Raw genomic sequence first — 18,263 nt, forward strand, 5'->3', positions numbered from 1 at the left:
CCTGTCACACCAAACAAAAACAATGGGATGTTTACTTATCACATTTAAAATAAAACTGAAACAGAATAATTACAGGCAGAAATACAATTTTCAAGTGCAGGAATATAAATATTTTGATATCTGCAATGTACAGCCTTCTATGTAGAGAAGTCACTGCTCAAGGGAAGGGAACAAGAATGCAACATTCTGAAGTCAGAAAGGTCAGCAACTTACCTTCTCTATAACTTTATTCCCTCCAAAACGAGTAACAAATTCTGCTGGAGAAGCCACAGTGAAATCCCGCTGCACGTCAACTTTCTTCCTGTCCCGGCCTTGCTTTACAAGGTGTAAGCCAGACATGCTGGGCCTAAGGCAACGTGAGGGGGACAGAAAAAAGGAACTTGGCAGTGCAGATGCTCATGAATAGAATATATGTCAATGATTTTTAAAGGTCCCCTTGACTATATTCCCCTAGAATTATTCCCTGCTTCCAGCCCACCATGGCCTGGCTCTGAGCTTTTACGAGGATTAATTTGTTTTGTAATCATCAGTTGTACCTCTGCAAATGCCAGGTTACCTGAGAAATTCTGGTTATGCTGATCTACAAGCACATAGAAATGTGTTTGCTGAACATAGCTGCCCATCACAGAAGAGCTGTGTTAACTATGCTCCACCACTTCCAAATCCTCTGGGAAAGCTGACAAGTGACAACTGTTTTCTGGCTTTGGTAAAACAATGTAGTAAATCAGACTCCATCAGGAAACCCTATTTGAGAACCACAGCAAGTAACCCTCCAGGTGTAAAGGCGAGGCTCTGATGTCTCTGTGACTGGTAACTTAAAATCCTTTTCCAAGGATTTTCCACTAACCAATCTTTCATATCTTTATGAAAAGTTCTGGAGGACAAACTCATCATGTTACTGCTAACATGACAAAGCCAGTTCTGTGTCCGATCAACCCTGTGCTCTGCCGCTCTTTTGGTGTGGAAAGAGGAATGTCGCGTCCCTTTCTTATGCTTCAGCTTCCTCAGGAAAAAAATGGATAAATCACCCTTTGCTAAAGTTTACAAAGCTGAAATTGTGAGAGAAGACTCAACTCCTCGTGAGTTCACTGTAGTGCAGCAGAACCGGGCAGCAACAAGTTACTTCTCACCTTAAAGCATCTGAGCTTCGCCCCTTCAGGGCCCTTCACAGTTTACCAGAATTTTGGTCCTACATTTGGCGTGCTTTTAACAGGCTCCTTTCCTTCTCCACGAACACCCTGACAGAAAATCCCCCCCCAGCTACAACGTAGGCGGCAGAACATTTCTGTAGGGAGCACAGGGGAGGTATTTCAGGGGCTGCTCAAGGTGCGGGGAAGGCCCAAGCCGCAGGCCCAGGGCGCAGCCATGCGGCTCTGTGTCCAGCGGCCCCACAGGCCCTGTGCCTGTGGAAGCCATCAGGGGCCTCTGACCTAATCAGCTGCTGAAGCACTGATGCGTTGAGCAACCCCACTAGGAAATAGGATGAGACGGGGCAGAAAGCGAGCGGAATCACTGGGGGAGAGCATGAAGGGAAAACAAAGCCAAGGACAAGCCCCGGAGGCGAGGCAGCCTGCGAGCTGTGAGGTTTGCGGCCGTGCTACGGTCAGGGCTCAAGTGAGCTGCGGCTGCTGGAGGTGCTGGGGTTTAGCCCCAGAGCAGGCACAGCCCCCCCAGAAACACACCGTGGCCTGCAGGTGCCATGGGGGTCTACCTAGCTGGAGGGCAGACACCCCCCCCTCAGCTCTTCCACAGGGGCACAGCAACACCCCAGGCCAGAACTCTGACTAAAAATAATTGCTGATGAAAGAAATCCTGAACGAACCACAGCTATTACCCAGTCTGAACCCAGATTTTTCCTCTTAGCAGCCTTTCCTATAATTTTGGTACTACTACAGACAGAAGGGGAAAAATAAAAGGTAACAGACAGGAGATCAATAGGATGATTTTAACAGATGCTTAAATATAAATAAAAAATGTCCATGTCCCAGAGACATTCTAGGCCATACGAAGGGCTGTACCAGGTCAGACCAAACAGCTGATAGCTGAAGAAGGGCATATGACGAAGTTAAGTGCGCGGAGGTACTTCCCCAGAAAACTTTCCCTTCTTCCAGCGAGCTGCGTGTCAGAGATAAGCTATGTCTCTGCACTTACCACCGGCTGCTATCAGCAGGAGTTGACTAACCACACTGTGCAAATCTCTGCCTGGGACTTTAAGGACAGAGGCCAATGGCCAAGAAAAAGAGTAAAAGTGTTGGTAAGGCTGAACTGTCATTAAATTTGTCTTTAAAGAAGACCAGAATCTTTGGCGTGGCAAGGAAGGAGCACAGCCCATGGAATAAGTCACACAGGTGTATCCATTGCACGTTTATTCAGAGCAGTCTTAACAAAAACAAACAAAAAAAAACACAGACAAAAATCTTGCGGTCAGAATCTGTGAACGTGTATGAATGTGGACTAACTTGCCAAGTTCAAATTATTATACAAATAGATATTACAGATAAAATGACAATTAAATCTGAAGTTTGTCATCCAAAACAAAATACAAACACTTGTTTATAAACAAGTATGGTTCCATTTAATTTGTGATGGGATGCATGCCAAGAATATTACGTTTGTTCACTAATAATCACAGGTGGCACATTATAAACAAAACAGGAAAGATTTTCTTCTTTTTCAGGGTAAGGTGGGGGAGAAGTTGGGCAGTAAGGAAGAAAGAAGACTGAGCTCTAAATAAAATAGAATAAATGGTGAGTTAGTTATAGTTATCCCTGCTACTCACCAGGTCACAGCTGCAGTGTTTTACTACATCGGAACTTCCGAAACGCTCACCTACCCTTCTGCTTATAGAGGTCAGAAGTTATGCAGAATCTCAAACTTTACAAGCCCTGATTCCCCAACTACAGTGCAGGTCAGCATCTTTCTACAGACTGCATGCACAAACACCTTACAGAAAATGGCGAGTGTTTCTGAGGGATAAAATTAACACAGAAAAATAGCAGTACAGATTCCAGTACAGTGCCCAACTGCTTCCATCCAAGATGGGTGCTGCTATGAGGAGACAATCATATCTGCAATTCTTACCTCTGCAGCATGTGATATCTCATTTCCTGACTCTGATCTGCAGACTCCTCCATGCTGTCTCAGTGAAGGAATGAACAGACTGCAAGCTTGCTAACGACTCCTCTAGTGTAACTGCTGCTGGTTTATTCTCTTCAATGTTGCAGCTCAAAACCCAGCAGGGCAAAGCTGCCGAGAGCCTCTGCCACTCATATGGTTCTCCTTGAAGCAGTGGCACTTCCCGGATTGCTCCAGCCTGTTAACCTTTGTCCCCTGCCTTCTGCCACCCCTCTGCCACTCTTTCTTCCTGTGACGCAGCATGCACATTCAGAGGGTAGCAGCTCCCCTGCTCTGCGTTCAGAGGAAAGCAGCTGATCAGGAAAAGAGAAAACGATCCACAGGTTACGTAACCGGGCTCAGCACGCAGCCCCGCTGCCGCAGCACACGCTGAGAAGCTGCTTCCCAGAGCCACGGCTGGCCCCGTCCGTGCTCCCCACACCGGAGTCTGGTAGGAGACCGCAGAGCTTCCCCTGCCGGCACCCACGGGAGCCGCGGACCAGCCAGCACCTCCTGTGCTGTCACAAAGGTAGCTGCTGAGGAACGGCCACTGGGGGAAATTAGCCCGAAGAATTCAATCAAGGCACAGGATTTAAAATCAGATTTTCACAGTGGAGGAGGAAAGCCAGACGCACAGTCTGCAGAGGCACAGAGCACGTCGGTGATCCGAACACGAGACAAAGAGCACACGGACACCAGCCTGGGAGGGCTTGGACAAGACACCCCGGTTTGTTGTGCCTCAGTTTCTCCACCCATAAAATGGAGACCAGCTCATTCTGAGTGCTGTAAGATTAAACATCCTCACAAGCAAAGGTGCTGCAGTACCACCAGGTCTGTAGCATCACCGGAGAGGAGGAACATTTACTCAGTATCGAGCACATGCAGAAACAAACCGTAAATTTGGTGGGTGGGTGAGGGATGAGCAAGGGCATTGACTGCAGCTCTAACACACTGGTGATCAAACCTGGATTGGCAGCAACTGGATGACATTTTTAAATTTCACAGCATTCGTGTCTGTGCTAGTGCGGGGCCATACCCAGGGAGCTCAGCTCTTACTTGATGTACACGTATTCCAAGAGTCTGAGCAGAAGCCATGCAATCATCCAGGATCCCTCAAAAATAAAAATAATAAAAAGAGGAGTGTGTGCCCAGACGAAAAGGCACGTTAATGAGACAGCGTGCAACCCTGAGCCCTGAAGAGCAAGGTGAGGTCACTGCAGGAGATGGGACACTAAGAATAGCCAGCGGTATGAGCGATGACCGACAGCAAGCACCACGTGTCTGATAAAGTGCAGACAAACAATTCTGCACGGATCCAATTTCTTCAAGCATTGTCAGCAGAAGGGCGCAGCAGGACAGCGACACGCTGTGGCAGTGGAGGAAGTCACAGTGGAAACAAATCTCAGCCAGCAGATAGAAATGAGGCTGGTCAAAGAACAGTTTGAACAACCAAAAACCCCCGGACCCAGGCAGACCATGGGTCCTGCCACTGCCAGGACAGGACTGGCATTTTCTTTGTGTCCCATCAATGGGAAACAACGAACTTACCTTACACCAAAGAGAACACGTATTACAAAAACCTTCTAATAGTACTGTGGATTAAAGCAGCGAGTGAAGTGATTGCACAGGCTGTGCTGTGGGAAAAGCAAGGTTTCACAACAGGTTTGAGTAGTACCTGATCAAGACTGGCTTAGCGTGCAGGTGACCCTACCTTGGGGCAAAAACACAGCCCAGATGACTCGTGGGATCCCTTCCAGCTGCACACTTTATTTGTGCCCAGATAAAAAGAAGGGGCTGTGTTTGAACACAGGATGTATCTGCCTGGTTCCTAAACGCCTCTCTCACCCGTCAAGTCTTTGTTCCCTCTTTGAGGAGCTGCTCAGGCCACCCAGCTATGAAGTGTGTCAGAAATCTCTTGTTCAATCCAGCGTAAAACAGAAGCAAGTCAGAAAAAGCAACTTGTTTCAGCACTGCCCACTGCTTCCATCCTGACAGGCCGCCTGCACACCACGCACAGATCCTGCTCCCAGGCCCTGCAGCACAGCGCAGTGCCTTGGCCACACACCTTCCCCAGGCTGTCAGGCTCCTGCAGGGTGGCTGCCACAAACTCACCGCCTTCCCAGCTCCAAACAAGCCACCACAGTGGTGGAGACTTAACTTTCAGACTCAGCTTCATAAGATCTGTGTCGCTTTCTCTTCCAGACACCGCTGAACAGGACCAGCAAAGCCCAGCAGGCAGGCAGTGACCCCACTGGCCATGCACTGCACGCAGAACACAGCTCCATCATTTTCTGAGGAAAATTCTTGCATGATCTATGGCTCCGTTAAGTTTCCTTGTTCTGATTCTGACTCGAGAATAAAATTTACGGTCACTGTCATTGACATTTTATTTCTCAGCTTTTGTGATGACTGCTTCCCCAATATCTGCCTGTGCTCCAAAAAAAACCCTGCGCACAGCTCCCAGCCCAAACAGTTTCTGACCTCTGTAGCTGCAAGGAAACAGACCCTACAGCTCCACACAGCTCCACGCTAGAGAAACAGCTCCAGCAGTGGTTAAAAATATTCCTTTTGCCTTCTAGCAGCTGAATTCCCTGCTACGACACCAATGGACCTGATTTGCCGCAGCACCCCTACAGGAACACGCCGCACGAGGCTGTGCCCTCCTGCACCCATACTTACCACCAACCACACACCACAGGGCTCCCTTCCTAACCCAAAACCATCAGCACCAACTGGTAAATAACGCCGGGAAACGTCTCCCCCTCTTGAGAGCCGGGGCCTGCTGTCAGACAAAAGGAGAGCCTGCGCGGCCCTCCCCTGCTCTCCTAGAAAAGCAGCGCTCGGAAGGACACATACCTGACGCACATCGCAGCCAGGAGCCCGCACTGATCCCAGCACTGGAACATGCCAAGTGCTCCCGGTGACGTAGCAGTTTATTCCACGGGCGGTGAGGCATTAGCCAGCTGGTTTGAACGGCAGCCTTAAGGAGACTGCAGCACACACACACACACGCACACCGAGACGGGATTGCTCTGCTTCTCCCCCTGCTCGGGCCTGCGAAGGGCTCGGAGGGAGGGCAGCTCCTCTCGGCAGTGCAGGCTTTATGTTTTGGAAATACGTGCGGGCTGATGTGTGCCTGCATCTGATCTGGGTGGTGGGACTTTAACGCTCTCGATGCGTCCACGAGATCTGCTCTGCTTTTAGGGCTGCCTTTGCAACCTGTTTCACAAAAAAGCCGAGAGAACAAGCAGGCGTACATGTAATCCTGCAAGCAACACGGACCTCTGCAGCCACAGTAAACTGCTGGCTACGTCTTGGGCAACAGACACTGGGAGGCAGCAATCTGCACTGATTCAAAGCCATTTTATTTTTTCCTGCAGCCTTAAAGAGACAGAACTCGAATACAGATGGTGCCAGAAATCAGTGCTTCGACCTGTAAATCTGAACACGAGACTCACCGCAGCTCTGACACAAGGTTGAGCCTAATGATTTCAGGAATTTCAATAAAGGATACAGCCCGAAACACGACAGCCCTCTCCCTGCCTCTTGGCTAATAACCCCACATTCACACCAACGCAGATTCTGACCAGCAGTCAGGGCAGGTGAGAAGCCTAAAGCAGTAACTGGCTCCAGCTCCAGCCTCCAGCAAAGAGGAGGGCTGGGCGAGCAGCGAGCCACACCAGGAGTCTGCAGAAAACCTGGCACCAAAGGTCCCCGTTCAGCACAGGAGAAGTCCTTCTCCACGCAGCCAGGCCAGTCTTGGAAGCAGCAGTGAAAGCAGCAGCCTCACAGACCCCACAGCACACGGGTACTTACGCACATCTGGACATACAGACACAGCCACACCAAGGGCCCTACAAGATCAGCGCTCTACGAAGTCCTAACCACAAACCTTTGGACTGGAAAGGCATTTTTTTTAATTCAAAACAAGTTCAAAAGGCTCCTTTATTTCCCTCAGTACTCTGCAATTATTCTAAGCCCAGTCTCGAAGCTGGCACCCTCTCCCTGTGCCAGGCTGGGTGCACTCAATGTGCTCCTCTCCAGCCCTAAATCGAGGCCTTCTTTCCAGATGACTTTCACAGCCGATTAGCTCTTCTTACACATCTCAGTAACTTACTGAGACTATTTACTGAGAAGTCCAAATAACGTAAGGCATTAAGTCTCTGTGGGCGTGGTGTTAGCTGAGCTACTTCCAAAAATTTGGCTTTCAGTTGCTGCAAGGGGATTGCCAGGTGACTTTGTACACCCAGGTTTGGTTATGAAACGAGAGCCCTGCAGTACAAGTACCAGGAGACATGCAGGATTTGTTCTATTCTTAAAAAGAATTCGATAGGGGATGCTCTCTTTAAAAACAGGAATTAAATATAGCAACAGGCGAGAACGATTTACAAAACAAAATAAACAGACCCAAAGTATCTTCCCAGTGGCATTTACGGAGAAGTTACTTAATCCCCCACTGAAAGCTTCAGAAGGAACCTAACGACTGCCCAGTGGCTCTCTGCACGGCACCGTGCCCTGTCCCAACAGGACTGCTGCCTCCAGCCAAGGGGTATTTCTGAGCTCAAACACAACAGTTATGCCTGGAATCCAAAAGACAAAAATAAAAAGTGTGTTTAGTGTAATTACCAACAGGTGCAAAATGCAACAGAGTAAATGTTGTTAATGTAAACCATCTACAAGTACTTTCTTTCAGGAATCTTTTCCATGTTCAATGCCATAACCCAGCCAGGAAGGAATTTACACAGTTTCTATCACTGATACTCTTCAAATACAGCACAGCTGCAAGAGAGACTCAGGACATTTCAATCTGCAGTTACTCTCCCAACCCACAATTCTCCTAACTCTGCTGCAACACACGCACTGATTTGGAGTTCATCATCAGACCACGGCTTTCCCAATCCCCTAACACAGCCATCAAGCAGCACAACCAAAGGTCTTACAGCTACACAGTGCCACGGAAGCCGGTGTTGTACAGCCTGTCCCAGCAAGAGTGGCTTTAGCAACAGCACAAACACTTGGCCAGATCAATGAAGGGCTAGATGGATCAGCACGCACGCTCTGCATGCCCAAGTGAAGAAACACGGGCTGGCACAGGCTGCCCAGAGCTGGGCCAGGAGCTATTGATTAGCACCCCGGCAGCTGATAAGGCTCTTGGCCATGTTTTCCAGCTCAGACAGGAGACCTGCAAAGTCTCAGGTGCTGAGCAGACGCCAAGCAGCCTGGTGAACCACGTATGCTTCACGAGGAGTCGCTGTGATGTTGTTTTTTTTGGGGGTCTAAGGGCAGGAGGAGGAGGAGCAGCGCCTGGTGCTCCAGCACGGGAGGCTCCCAGCTCACCAGATCTGACAGGAGGCACCATCACCCTGAGCCTCCATCCCGGCACCAAGCATCGTCCACAAAGATCGTTCACTTGACCTGTATTGGAATGAGTTTCTTTGCTGTAAAATGACAGATCGTGAGAGCTGATGAGGGAGGAAGAGCATTTCTCATTAGCAAAGTCATTCTGGGACTGACGGGGTATGAGAGGGGAAATCCAACTCAATCAGACAGCTGAGGAGCCTGCTTTCCAGCTCTCCTGTGCTGTAAGAAGAAATCTCTTCTCTTCAGCCATCAGAGCAACAGGTTTAGTGCCTGACATGCTTTATGAAGAGGCAGGACTGCATGGGTACGCTCATGCAACCCTTCTTCAGCTATCTCAATCCTGTATTTTAAAGATAATGTTCCCTGAGAACGCCTCTGCAGCAGTCACTCACCTCGAATACACGCTCTGTCCGTGGTTAGCTAACCAACGTGTCCTGTGGGGAGCTGGGAGACAAACCAGCAAAGATTTTTTTGGCAATCTCTTCAAAAAGACACGCTCCCTTGGACCTGCACCTTGTTTCACCAACGCTGCACTCAACTCCCCATGAATTTGCCTTTACCAGTCCAGAAGCAGTCTCACTTTCATGGTGTCCAACAGGAAGCTGTAGGAATTGCCACGTCCCATTAATTCACCGTCACAGGGTGAATTCTGTTTAACTTGTCTTTGTCTCCGTTTGCCCATGTGTAAACATTATTTGGAAATCGTTTGGTGAAAGGGCCTAGGTGCCATCCTGGAAAACTCTTTCAATTCATCTAACTTTATCTTAGAAAAACAGCCTGGTGCTGTAACTTGGTTATTTGCCTTGGCTTTTCTCTCCAAGTTAACTAAAAGTCAAGTACCCTTCAAAGAGGGTGCCAAAGTAAGCAGGTTACAACAGAGGCGCTCAAGGTTGCGCACCTATTGCATTAGAGCCCTCTGAGGCCAGGCAGTGTCCTCGAAGTTACACAGACACTGCTTGATTTTCTTGCTCTCCCATTGTCTGTTTCCACACCAGTGGTTGTCTTCATCCCGCTCCTGTTCCTAAAACGTATATAGTTACAGCAGCAGAGCTCCTCCTGCCTCAAAATTACCTTCTGTGCTGCCAACAAGTGACAGGCACTGGAAGAGTAATCCCCTTTAAATTTGCTTTAAGGTTTTGTATCTGTTATATTGCTGCCAGCTGGTGAAACCATCCATCAGCTTGACCATAACAGCTCTGCAGACTCTGGGCTGCTGTCCTTTAGTTACAGGCTCTGCGCTGGGGCCATCTGGTTTCAGTCTGTCTCCACAGAGTGGCAAGGATGCCACCAACAAGAGGACAGATTGAAACTCCTGAATCTGCAATAGTAAACCAACAAAACAGGAGAACAAGCTGAAAGGCAGCAGAAAGAGCAGGTCAAGAGCAGAAATGCTTTTCTAGGTTTGGTTCTGACCACCAGGAGGAATTGTTGGGAGAACCTGTGGCTGAAAAGCACCAGAACAACCATCCACAGCTCTATTTGTAAGCAACTGGCAGACAAAAAGGTAAGTTACATCCAACTGCGAGATGTTGTGGATAAACCTTCCCAAAGCAAAACCACATTTCCTTCCCTTACGTGCTGAAAAGACTTGCAAACAGGGGACAATCAATTGCTCCAGTAAATTTGGATGTTAAGACTGCTTTTGACGCTGTCCAGGATTGTATTTTCATAGCAACACGTGCAGAACATCACACCCAGTGCACCTCAACCTCACAGCCAGTGCGGTGAGCGCAGCTCCCCATACCCCTGCTGGAATATAGGAAAGGGATAAAGGGGACCTGGTATCTGGTGAGTCTTGCTTTGTTCTGCCAGGAATCTGAGCTGTAGCACACTGAGAAGGCCAAGATACCGCGCCTGTAACAGAATGGTGGGTGCCTCCCACTAATAGTATGCAAATCAGCACCACAGTGAAACAAAGGAGCCTCTTAACGAGGCCATATTAACACCGTGACCTCAGAAGACCAACTTCATAGATTATCAGAGGCACAAGGAATTAGGAGCAGGAGTGGAAGAGCCCTTCTCCCATGTGAAGCCAACACCTCCGTGAGCTGCAGGCAGCACCTACCACGCTACCACCTCTTCACACACTGACAATCTTTTCTTTAAGCAGAAACAATTTCCTCTGTCCAAACCAAAAAGCATTCATTCCAATCAACGTGGCATCACTGACATTACTCAGAGGTACTGCCAATGCTTTGGCTACACAGAAAGCATTAAATTCCATGCAAAGACAAAATACACAAATACTGTCTTTGCTCTTGACAAAGGTGGCCCGTCCAGAAGACATCCACACATGAGAACCTCAAAGATCTCAGTCAACACATTTCAGTTTTCTGAAAGCTGGGACAAGAGGCAGGCAGTGTAAGGGAAGCCCTCCCTAACACTCAACAGCTGAGATTTCCAAAAGGTGCTTACGGAATTCAGGCACAGATGTTTCGTTAAAAGCAACGGAAAACTGAAGTTATTCTTACAGATAAACACAGAAGGCATTTTGAAACAGTGCCAGAAGATCTCTTGGCACAGCAAAAACATTTGAAGCCAAAACCAGAACCTGGATATAAAGGTGAGAGTAATTAGTACTCAGTTTGCAGGGAGTAGCTTTGGATTATCTTTGGAATGAATGGGATCAAAGGACTGAGAGCTGAAACCAATTATTATTTTATCCATACCTCATATGGCTTGCCAGGCCATCCTGAGCACTAGAGAGTCCCAGGTCTGAAAGGGAATCCGAGCAGACAGACACAGGCGACAAAGACCTCTCCTTCTCCTCTAGCAGGTCAAGTTTCACCAAGGAGCTTGTCTCATCCTCTGAGTTATCCTCTGACACAGAACCAATAATAAAGCGCGAGTGAGGGTTGATCTCCAGGGGTTTAGCGGGTTGGGAAGACTCTTCCATGGCTGCTCCAAATTGTGCTCTCAGCACTTTACGTGGCAGAAGAAAGAACAAAAACAAAACCTGAGGTTAATGTCTGCTCTTGCAGAACAAAGACAACGACAAAGCAAAGCTCGCTTCCAGCTGGAAGTGCAACGTTCAAACACCAAGGCTGAACCTGGACGGGCGGCCAGGACCAAGGAGAGTCACCTCTGCTCCACTCACTGGCTTCTCTGCTTCTACAAGGACAAGGAGATGCAAGCAGCTGGGTGTCTGATCTGCTGCAAAACCTGCTAGCTCAAAACCTGCTGGCTCACACCGCCTGCTAGCAGCAGCTCAGGTGCTTTCCAGCCCACCTTCTGCCCCGATTCTATAAAAGCACCATAACAAACCAGTAGAATAGGATCCTTCCCTGCAAGGTTAGCAAGCGGGATCAGAGCAGCAACGGGTCTGACAAGCCGGAGGGAGGGGACAGGAGGATCCAGGTAAGGAACGATGGAGAAGGCAAACCTCCCCTTCCTGGCAGCAGCAAGCTGTCAGACTGGCTCAGCCATCTCCTGCAACATCACACGGACTTTAACCCAGTCTCAGATCATCCACGCCAGGTAGGAGATAGCTCCTACTTCATGGTAATACACCGAAACTTAGCGGCACGTTTTACACTTGTCAATAGGAAAATATGAAAGTTCAGGTCTCCGTTTACCATTAAAAACCATTACATAGAAAAAAGAATCTCTTAACATGGAGAAGTGTGAGTATCACAAAATCAGCGTTGTTTCCACAAAGAATGAATGTATTTTATTTAAATAAAATAAAAAGTATAACTGGAAATAAAGGAACGTGAGAGACAGAGAACAAAGGAATACTCTGGAGCACAAAGACAGGTGGGATGGTGAATTATTGTTTGATGTGCTCTGCCCAATTTCAGTACACTTATCTATACACAGCTGGAAATCAAACAAAAATTAGAAATGCTTGTGCACTAACCTCTTGTTATTCTTGCAATCTGGGCAGTTATCCACTTCCAAAATGAACTGGAAAACAAAAGAATTAACAAGTAAATATCACTGTTATGAAGAATACTCCGCATGTTTTTACTCGGCTATACGAGCCAGTGAATACAGAACTGTTACGGGGTGGAAGAGGCCCACGCAGGTCAGACAGATCACCCATTAGACCAGGAGCCAGACCCACGATGCCCAAGTCAAGCCGTGGCACCTCCTGCTAGCCCATCGCTCCGGCAACTTCTGAGCTCTGTGCTGGTGCACACAAGATACAGACCCCTGATCTTGTGGTTTAGCACTGTTTTTAAAAGAAATGCTGTTTTGTGCCAGTGCTGCCTGCTTGATTCAAATTTCTTCCCCTGTCATCTCTGAGCTTCTGAATCTAGTGTCCAATTTCAGCTGAATTTGATGGTCAAGAGCAAAACCCAATGATAACAGACCTCATGAGAAATCAGGGGCTAGAAAACGCAGCTGACACACTGTATTTTTACACATGAAAACCCAATATTTACCTGTGAAATAATCTCTAGCAGCTGTGACACAGCAATACAGACCAGACAGATGAGGAACCCATGGCCTCAGGGCCCCAGTCTCTCAATAGGCACTCCACTGCTGCCATTCACTGTCCCGCAGAAGGGGTGGTTTGGGACCTTTAACACCACCCCAAACGCAGGAGAAAGCCTCGCCAGCCCTGCTAGCTCCAGCAGCGTGATAGGCTCGGTACGTACAGGACAGCCTTCATCCGGTACACAAGCAAAACTAGCCCACGTTATAACACAAACAGGACGTGATCATAGCTTTAATTAGAGCACAGACGAGGAATTTATAGGCACTGCAATCCTTAAACACCGTGCTCTTTCTTTTCATCAGTAACTGAGAATTAAAAACAGATCCAACTGGCTCTTGTGCTTTTACCGCGACCGTACTTGACTGAATTATTTAGATCAAACCCGGTGTTGACATCACTACTCCCACAACCTCCAGTTTCACTGGGGCCACAGGCAGTTCATTTTACAGGGAGATGCACTTAACCACTTCGTGGCTGGAAAGCCACAAACACCCGTCCCGTGAAGGCATTCAGATGGTGGATCTGGCTGCCCCTTTTCGAGGGCGGACGAGGAAAAGACTGGGCAGCAGGACCGTAAAGCCTGCCCCCCTACCCATGAAGTGCAGGAATGAACCCCTGCAAGAGGATTTTTTTATGCATTTTTTCCCATTGCTCAGAGTTTAATCAAGTTCTCTTTGTGCGTATAAGCACGAAGACAATGTTTGTGTGTCTATTTATTCTGGCATCAGATCACTCCTGGAGAATTTCATCCAGACGGATTTACCGGTGGCAAAACCATCAGCACTGAGGAACACGGGATACAGCCACAGGGACCCCGACCCCTTCTTAATTGAGACTTTTTCTTATTTGAAATACTTTTCTTATTTGAAACACTTATATTTTAGTAACTAAGTATCGAGGCTTTTCTTTTAACCCCTCTAGGTGAAGGAAAAAGAGCAGCGGAGGCGCAGCATTTCACACAAACGCTCCCTGAGAAAGCACCGAGGCAGCGCCAGGGCCCCGATCCCAGTGCCAGGCTCAGACGACTTGACTGAACGGCGTGTTTGTACAACTCCTTCCAAAAGCAGGCAGCTATCCACCAAGCCCCATTCAAGTGCATTCACCAGCGCACTGCTGACCCCGCGCAGCCCAGGCCCGAAGTCAGGAGCTCTGCTGAAGCTCCGCGATCAGCTGCTAACGAACTGGCGCCGAATCAGACATGAGCTCGGCTTGTCCTCGGTGTGCTGAAATCCATTATTCACATTTAATTTAATTTCAGCGTTCTCTGGGGCCAAATACAAGGTATAATTTCTCAGAGACCTCCTCACGGAAGCCTTTTGCCCCCCTGTGCCCCGAACAGAGGGCCGAAGCTGCAGCAAACAACGGCCACAGGTCGGGAAGGCGGCACCTGGAAGTCAGCTACCCACCACCAGCACACGTACCGTTGCTTTAATAGCGTTGAACGAGGCCCCAAAACCAAAATTGCCTGGCTCCTCCACTACACACACACCCCACGCTGCGGAGCTGCTGAAGAAGCCCCGTGAATTACGGAGGGACACGTCCCGAGAGCTGCACCTCGCAGGGAGGGAAGGACATGTAACATCACGCAGCCGGAGCTTGCTCAGTTCCACAAACACATGTTAAATCAGGGTTTTATCTTTATGGAATCACAGCCACGCTCCTCCCTCCCGAAGAAGGCAGCTCGCATTGGAAGTCAGAAGACACGCAGCATTTCCATACCTTAATGTCTGCGGAGCTGGGGGGTTATTTAAAACCCAAATCACGGCCTTTGTACGCCTTGTGCTACGAGCAATGAAAACTCTGCAATCCAAATTTAAGAAGTAACACGTCTGTTTTTGCCTGAGGTAGAACAAATCTCAGTTCACTTCTCCACCACTCCACTGGCACACGAAACGTTTTCAGCTCACCGACGAAACGCACGTGTGAAAACACCAGGCCTTAGGAGTTCTTACTGCAATCTCACTTCAAGATCATTCTTATTACTGTAAGCCATACCTGGACACAAAACATACTTAACATAGGAGAGAAATTAAGTTTTAATTAAAATTATGTGTAATTTTAAGTTTAATTAATTTTAATTTTGAGTTTATTTTTCTTTTCCAAACGACCCTGTTTTAAAGGGGACTACACTACTGAAAAGAACAGCATCACTCCCATGAAAATTAGTTGTGGGTTCCTTCAAAGACACACAATAGGACCTCTATGATAGTCATAAGCCATAGAAAAAGGAATTCAAACAGAACTGGGTTTATTTAAAGGCCCGCTATGCAAAACCCAGGGGTCTGCATAGTTAACCAAGCAAACGACAGCCAGGTGCACTTCCACCGCCCTAACTGAAGGAACACAGGTAGCACCAAACAACAAAACCTTTTATTTTAACTTTGTTTTCACCACGTATCTACCAGCCTGCCGACTCAGTTGCCTCCAGGAACACACATCACCTCGGCTGGAAGTCTCTGAATGCACAGGACAAGGAGGGCTCCTGGCAGCGGGACGGGCAGCGAGCACCCAACTCACTGCAGAGCCTGTGTGTCCTCCTGCCACGCTGCCAGCCCTGCGGACAGCCCCGAGCCCCAGCAGCCCGTACCTGCGGGCAGCACGGCCGCTGCTCCACCTGAAGCTGCCGCCTGGCTCCAAACCCAGCGCTGCTCCGCTCCCTGGCCTAAATCTTCTCTCTGCAGCAGCAGCCACAGCACCCGGCTCAACTTCTCTCACCGCTCCTTCACCCAGGGGCGCTCCGCCAGGCTCTGCACGCATCCACCCCTGGGCTGGGACCTCCTCGCCTGCTTTTAAACCACCGCACGCCCCCCAACGCGGGCAGAGCCGCTCAGCCCAGGGGCACACACGCTGCCCAGGCGTGCTGAGGCCACAGCCCTCACCTGCCCTGCCCCGGAGGCACAGCGCAGGGCCCCTGCTTCCAGCAGCCCCGAGCCCGGCTGACCCTCAGGGGGAGCCTGGGCCGCTCCGGATCCGCTCCGGATCCACTCCGGATCCGCTCCGAGCCCGGTGCAGCCCCAGCAGAGGGGCTCCGTGCCGGGCCCTGGGGCGGCGCCCAGCGAGCCCCGGCCCTGCCGCGGCCCCCGGCGCCGTTCAGCGGTGCTGGTCCCGGTGCTGGGTCCCGGTGGGGGTCCCGGTGCCCCCCGCCCCGCTCACCTCAGGGTGCCGACCCCCGCGGAGGCTCCGCGGCCCCCCCCGGCCTGGCGCTGGGCAGCGGCGCTGCTGGGGGCGCGGCGCGGAGCCCCCTCCCGCCACCTCCGGCCAGGCCACGCCCCAGGCCACGCCCCCTTTTGGCGAGGCCACGCCCATCGGCCACGCCCCGCCCGCGCGGTGGTGTGATGCGCCGGGGGTTACCTGGGGTCAAGCGCCTCGAAGCCCCCCTCCCCTCCCGCGCCGCTCTCATTGGTTGGCCGCGGGCGCGCAGCGGGGGGGCGTGACCAATGAGAGGGGCGCGGGGCGCCGAGGGGCGGGGCTAACGAGGAGACGCCCATGGCCTGAGCGGCCGGCTGGGCGCGCCCACTGTTTGGGGAGGGGGGGGGGGGGGGAGAGAAGGGGGGAGCCGCGGGCGGCCCGGAGCCAACCACTGCCGGCCGCGGGGGGCGCCGGGAGCGGGCCTGAGGCGGGGGGGGGTGGCTGTGAGGCGGCGGGGTCAGTGCCCTCAGCGCCGCGGCCGCCCAGGGCATAAACGCCTTGATTTGTGCCCCTGGAAGGCTGCTCGGGGCATAAACGCCTTTATTTGTGCCTCACGACCCCCCATTTTACACAAGGGGCTGTAAAAGGTGGATGTGAAGGCGGCAGAGGGCTGTAAAAGGTGGCTGTGAAGGGCAGCTCGCCACACGCAGCGCCAACCCCGCTGAGGCGCCATGCCCCAAACCCCACACACAGCTTAGCAAAGCGGGGATTGCGACAGGTTCTTGGTGCCCAGGGCTCTCGGCACCCCAAATCATGCCCAAACCTGCCCGCCGCGGCCATCCAACCAGCCAGGGCTGCGGGAGGGATTGCCACACGGCGCGGGGTGTAGCAACGCGGCCAGGGGAAAGAACGCCAGGAGACGGCAAACGAAATCCATCAACGTTACGGGCGGATTGGGAAGGTGCTTTTGAAATGGAACACTAACAGCAGCTCGGAGGGCCGTAAAGCAGCACCTCGGTTATCCCCGTAACACTAATGCTGCGGCCTTTGCACAGAGTCCCAGCGCACAGCACACAGGAGGGCAGTTTATGCACAGACACGCAGCACAGAGCCCTTCCCAAAGCATTATCTGAGTTTGACACAAGCAAATAAAAGCTTTGGATTTGGTGCGTTTCGCAGCTGCGCTTCCCTACCGAAGCAGCAACAAAATCCCTTCGTTGTGAATGGGCATCGGTGGGCGATGTTTTACAAGGAAGTGCAGTTTGGGAGGAATTACAGAAAGGGATTTAGACGTGGTATACTGCAGGGTAAGGTGCCCCCAACAACAATTATTAGCCATGCTGACTCAAATCCTGCACCTGGGACAGCTGCTGAATGTTGCTGTGACTTACATGGGAACAGAAACGGGTTCTCATTTCTTTCAGTTCCAGACCATAGTTAAAAAGGACAGTGCTCGAGCTTCAAATTGTGGACAGCAGGAACGTGTGCTTCAATCTGAGCATCCTGCTTCACAAAGCTCAGACTACTTTGCAATGGCAGGGGATTTACAACTGTAACCACGATTCTGCTTCTTGAGGGGCAGGGGATGTTGCTTAAATCCATGTCCCCTTCCCACTGCATTTGGGAACCGGACACAATACGTTACTTACTGTCACGCGGCTTACAGCACACACGCTGTTTACATGTGGAACCCCTCCCCACACACACGGTTTCTCAAAAAAGCAAGCACAGCCTCAATAACGCAAACCAGTCATATCAGAAAAAAGCAGGGGAAATGTTATTACCTTTTATGACGCCAAGTCTGGGCTCCATGTCTCTTCCCCAGGCTCTGATAACGTCACTAGTGCAAACACGGGACAGATCATCCTAGGTTAGGGGGGTTAGTGACACCATGCATCCTGGCACGACTCCTGTCCTGGCAGGCAAGAAAAAGAGAGAAGGGTCAGATGGCTTTTAAACCCCAAATCATCTTTCATTTAGGAAACACCATGGAAGATTTGAAACATCAGAAAAGAAATGGTAACGCTCGCAACACTGACAACAGCTGCCTGTTTACCAGGATAATCACAAAATAAATCTCCTTCTCTCCAGTCAGCAGGTGAATAGCCACTGCTAACTCCGTCCGCAAGATGTGCTGCTGTTAGTCCTAAGCTTTCTTACAGCTTCAGGCAGTGCCCTAAATCATCTCGTCAGACTGCAAAGTTCGGCTTCTCTT

The 18,263-nt window shown here is 50.3% G+C and overlaps 1 protein-coding gene across 6 annotated transcripts in view; it reads right to left on the reverse strand.

Annotated features, from left to right (window-relative positions):
• The window catches only part of ACACA (acetyl-CoA carboxylase alpha), a 123,069-nt gene that overhangs the window by 97,361 nt on the left and 7,445 nt on the right, over window positions 1–18,263 (reverse strand). For 2 of the 6 annotated variants that reach the window (XM_032201090.1, XM_032201087.1), the window contains exons 3-6: window positions 17,833–17,963; window positions 12,335–12,381; window positions 11,145–11,397; window positions 214–346 (exon numbers count right to left, since the gene is read on the reverse strand). In XM_032201090.1, the coding sequence (XP_032056981.1) occupies window positions 214–346; window positions 11,145–11,371 (360 nt within the window). In that variant the 5' untranslated portion in view covers window positions 11,372–11,397; window positions 12,335–12,381; window positions 17,833–17,963. Of the gene's footprint in view, window positions 1–213; window positions 347–3,081; window positions 3,398–5,970; window positions 6,008–11,144; window positions 11,398–12,334; window positions 12,382–16,072; window positions 16,164–17,832; window positions 17,964–18,263 lie in introns of those variants that run through there. The other 4 variants (XM_032201089.1, XM_032201093.1, XM_032201092.1 and 1 more) reach the window with 4 other exon arrangements.

This window comes from Aythya fuligula, chromosome 20, assembly GCF_009819795.1.
Source record: "Aythya fuligula isolate bAytFul2 chromosome 20, bAytFul2.pri, whole genome shotgun sequence".
Classification (NCBI taxonomy): domain Eukaryota; kingdom Metazoa; phylum Chordata; class Aves; order Anseriformes; family Anatidae; genus Aythya; species Aythya fuligula.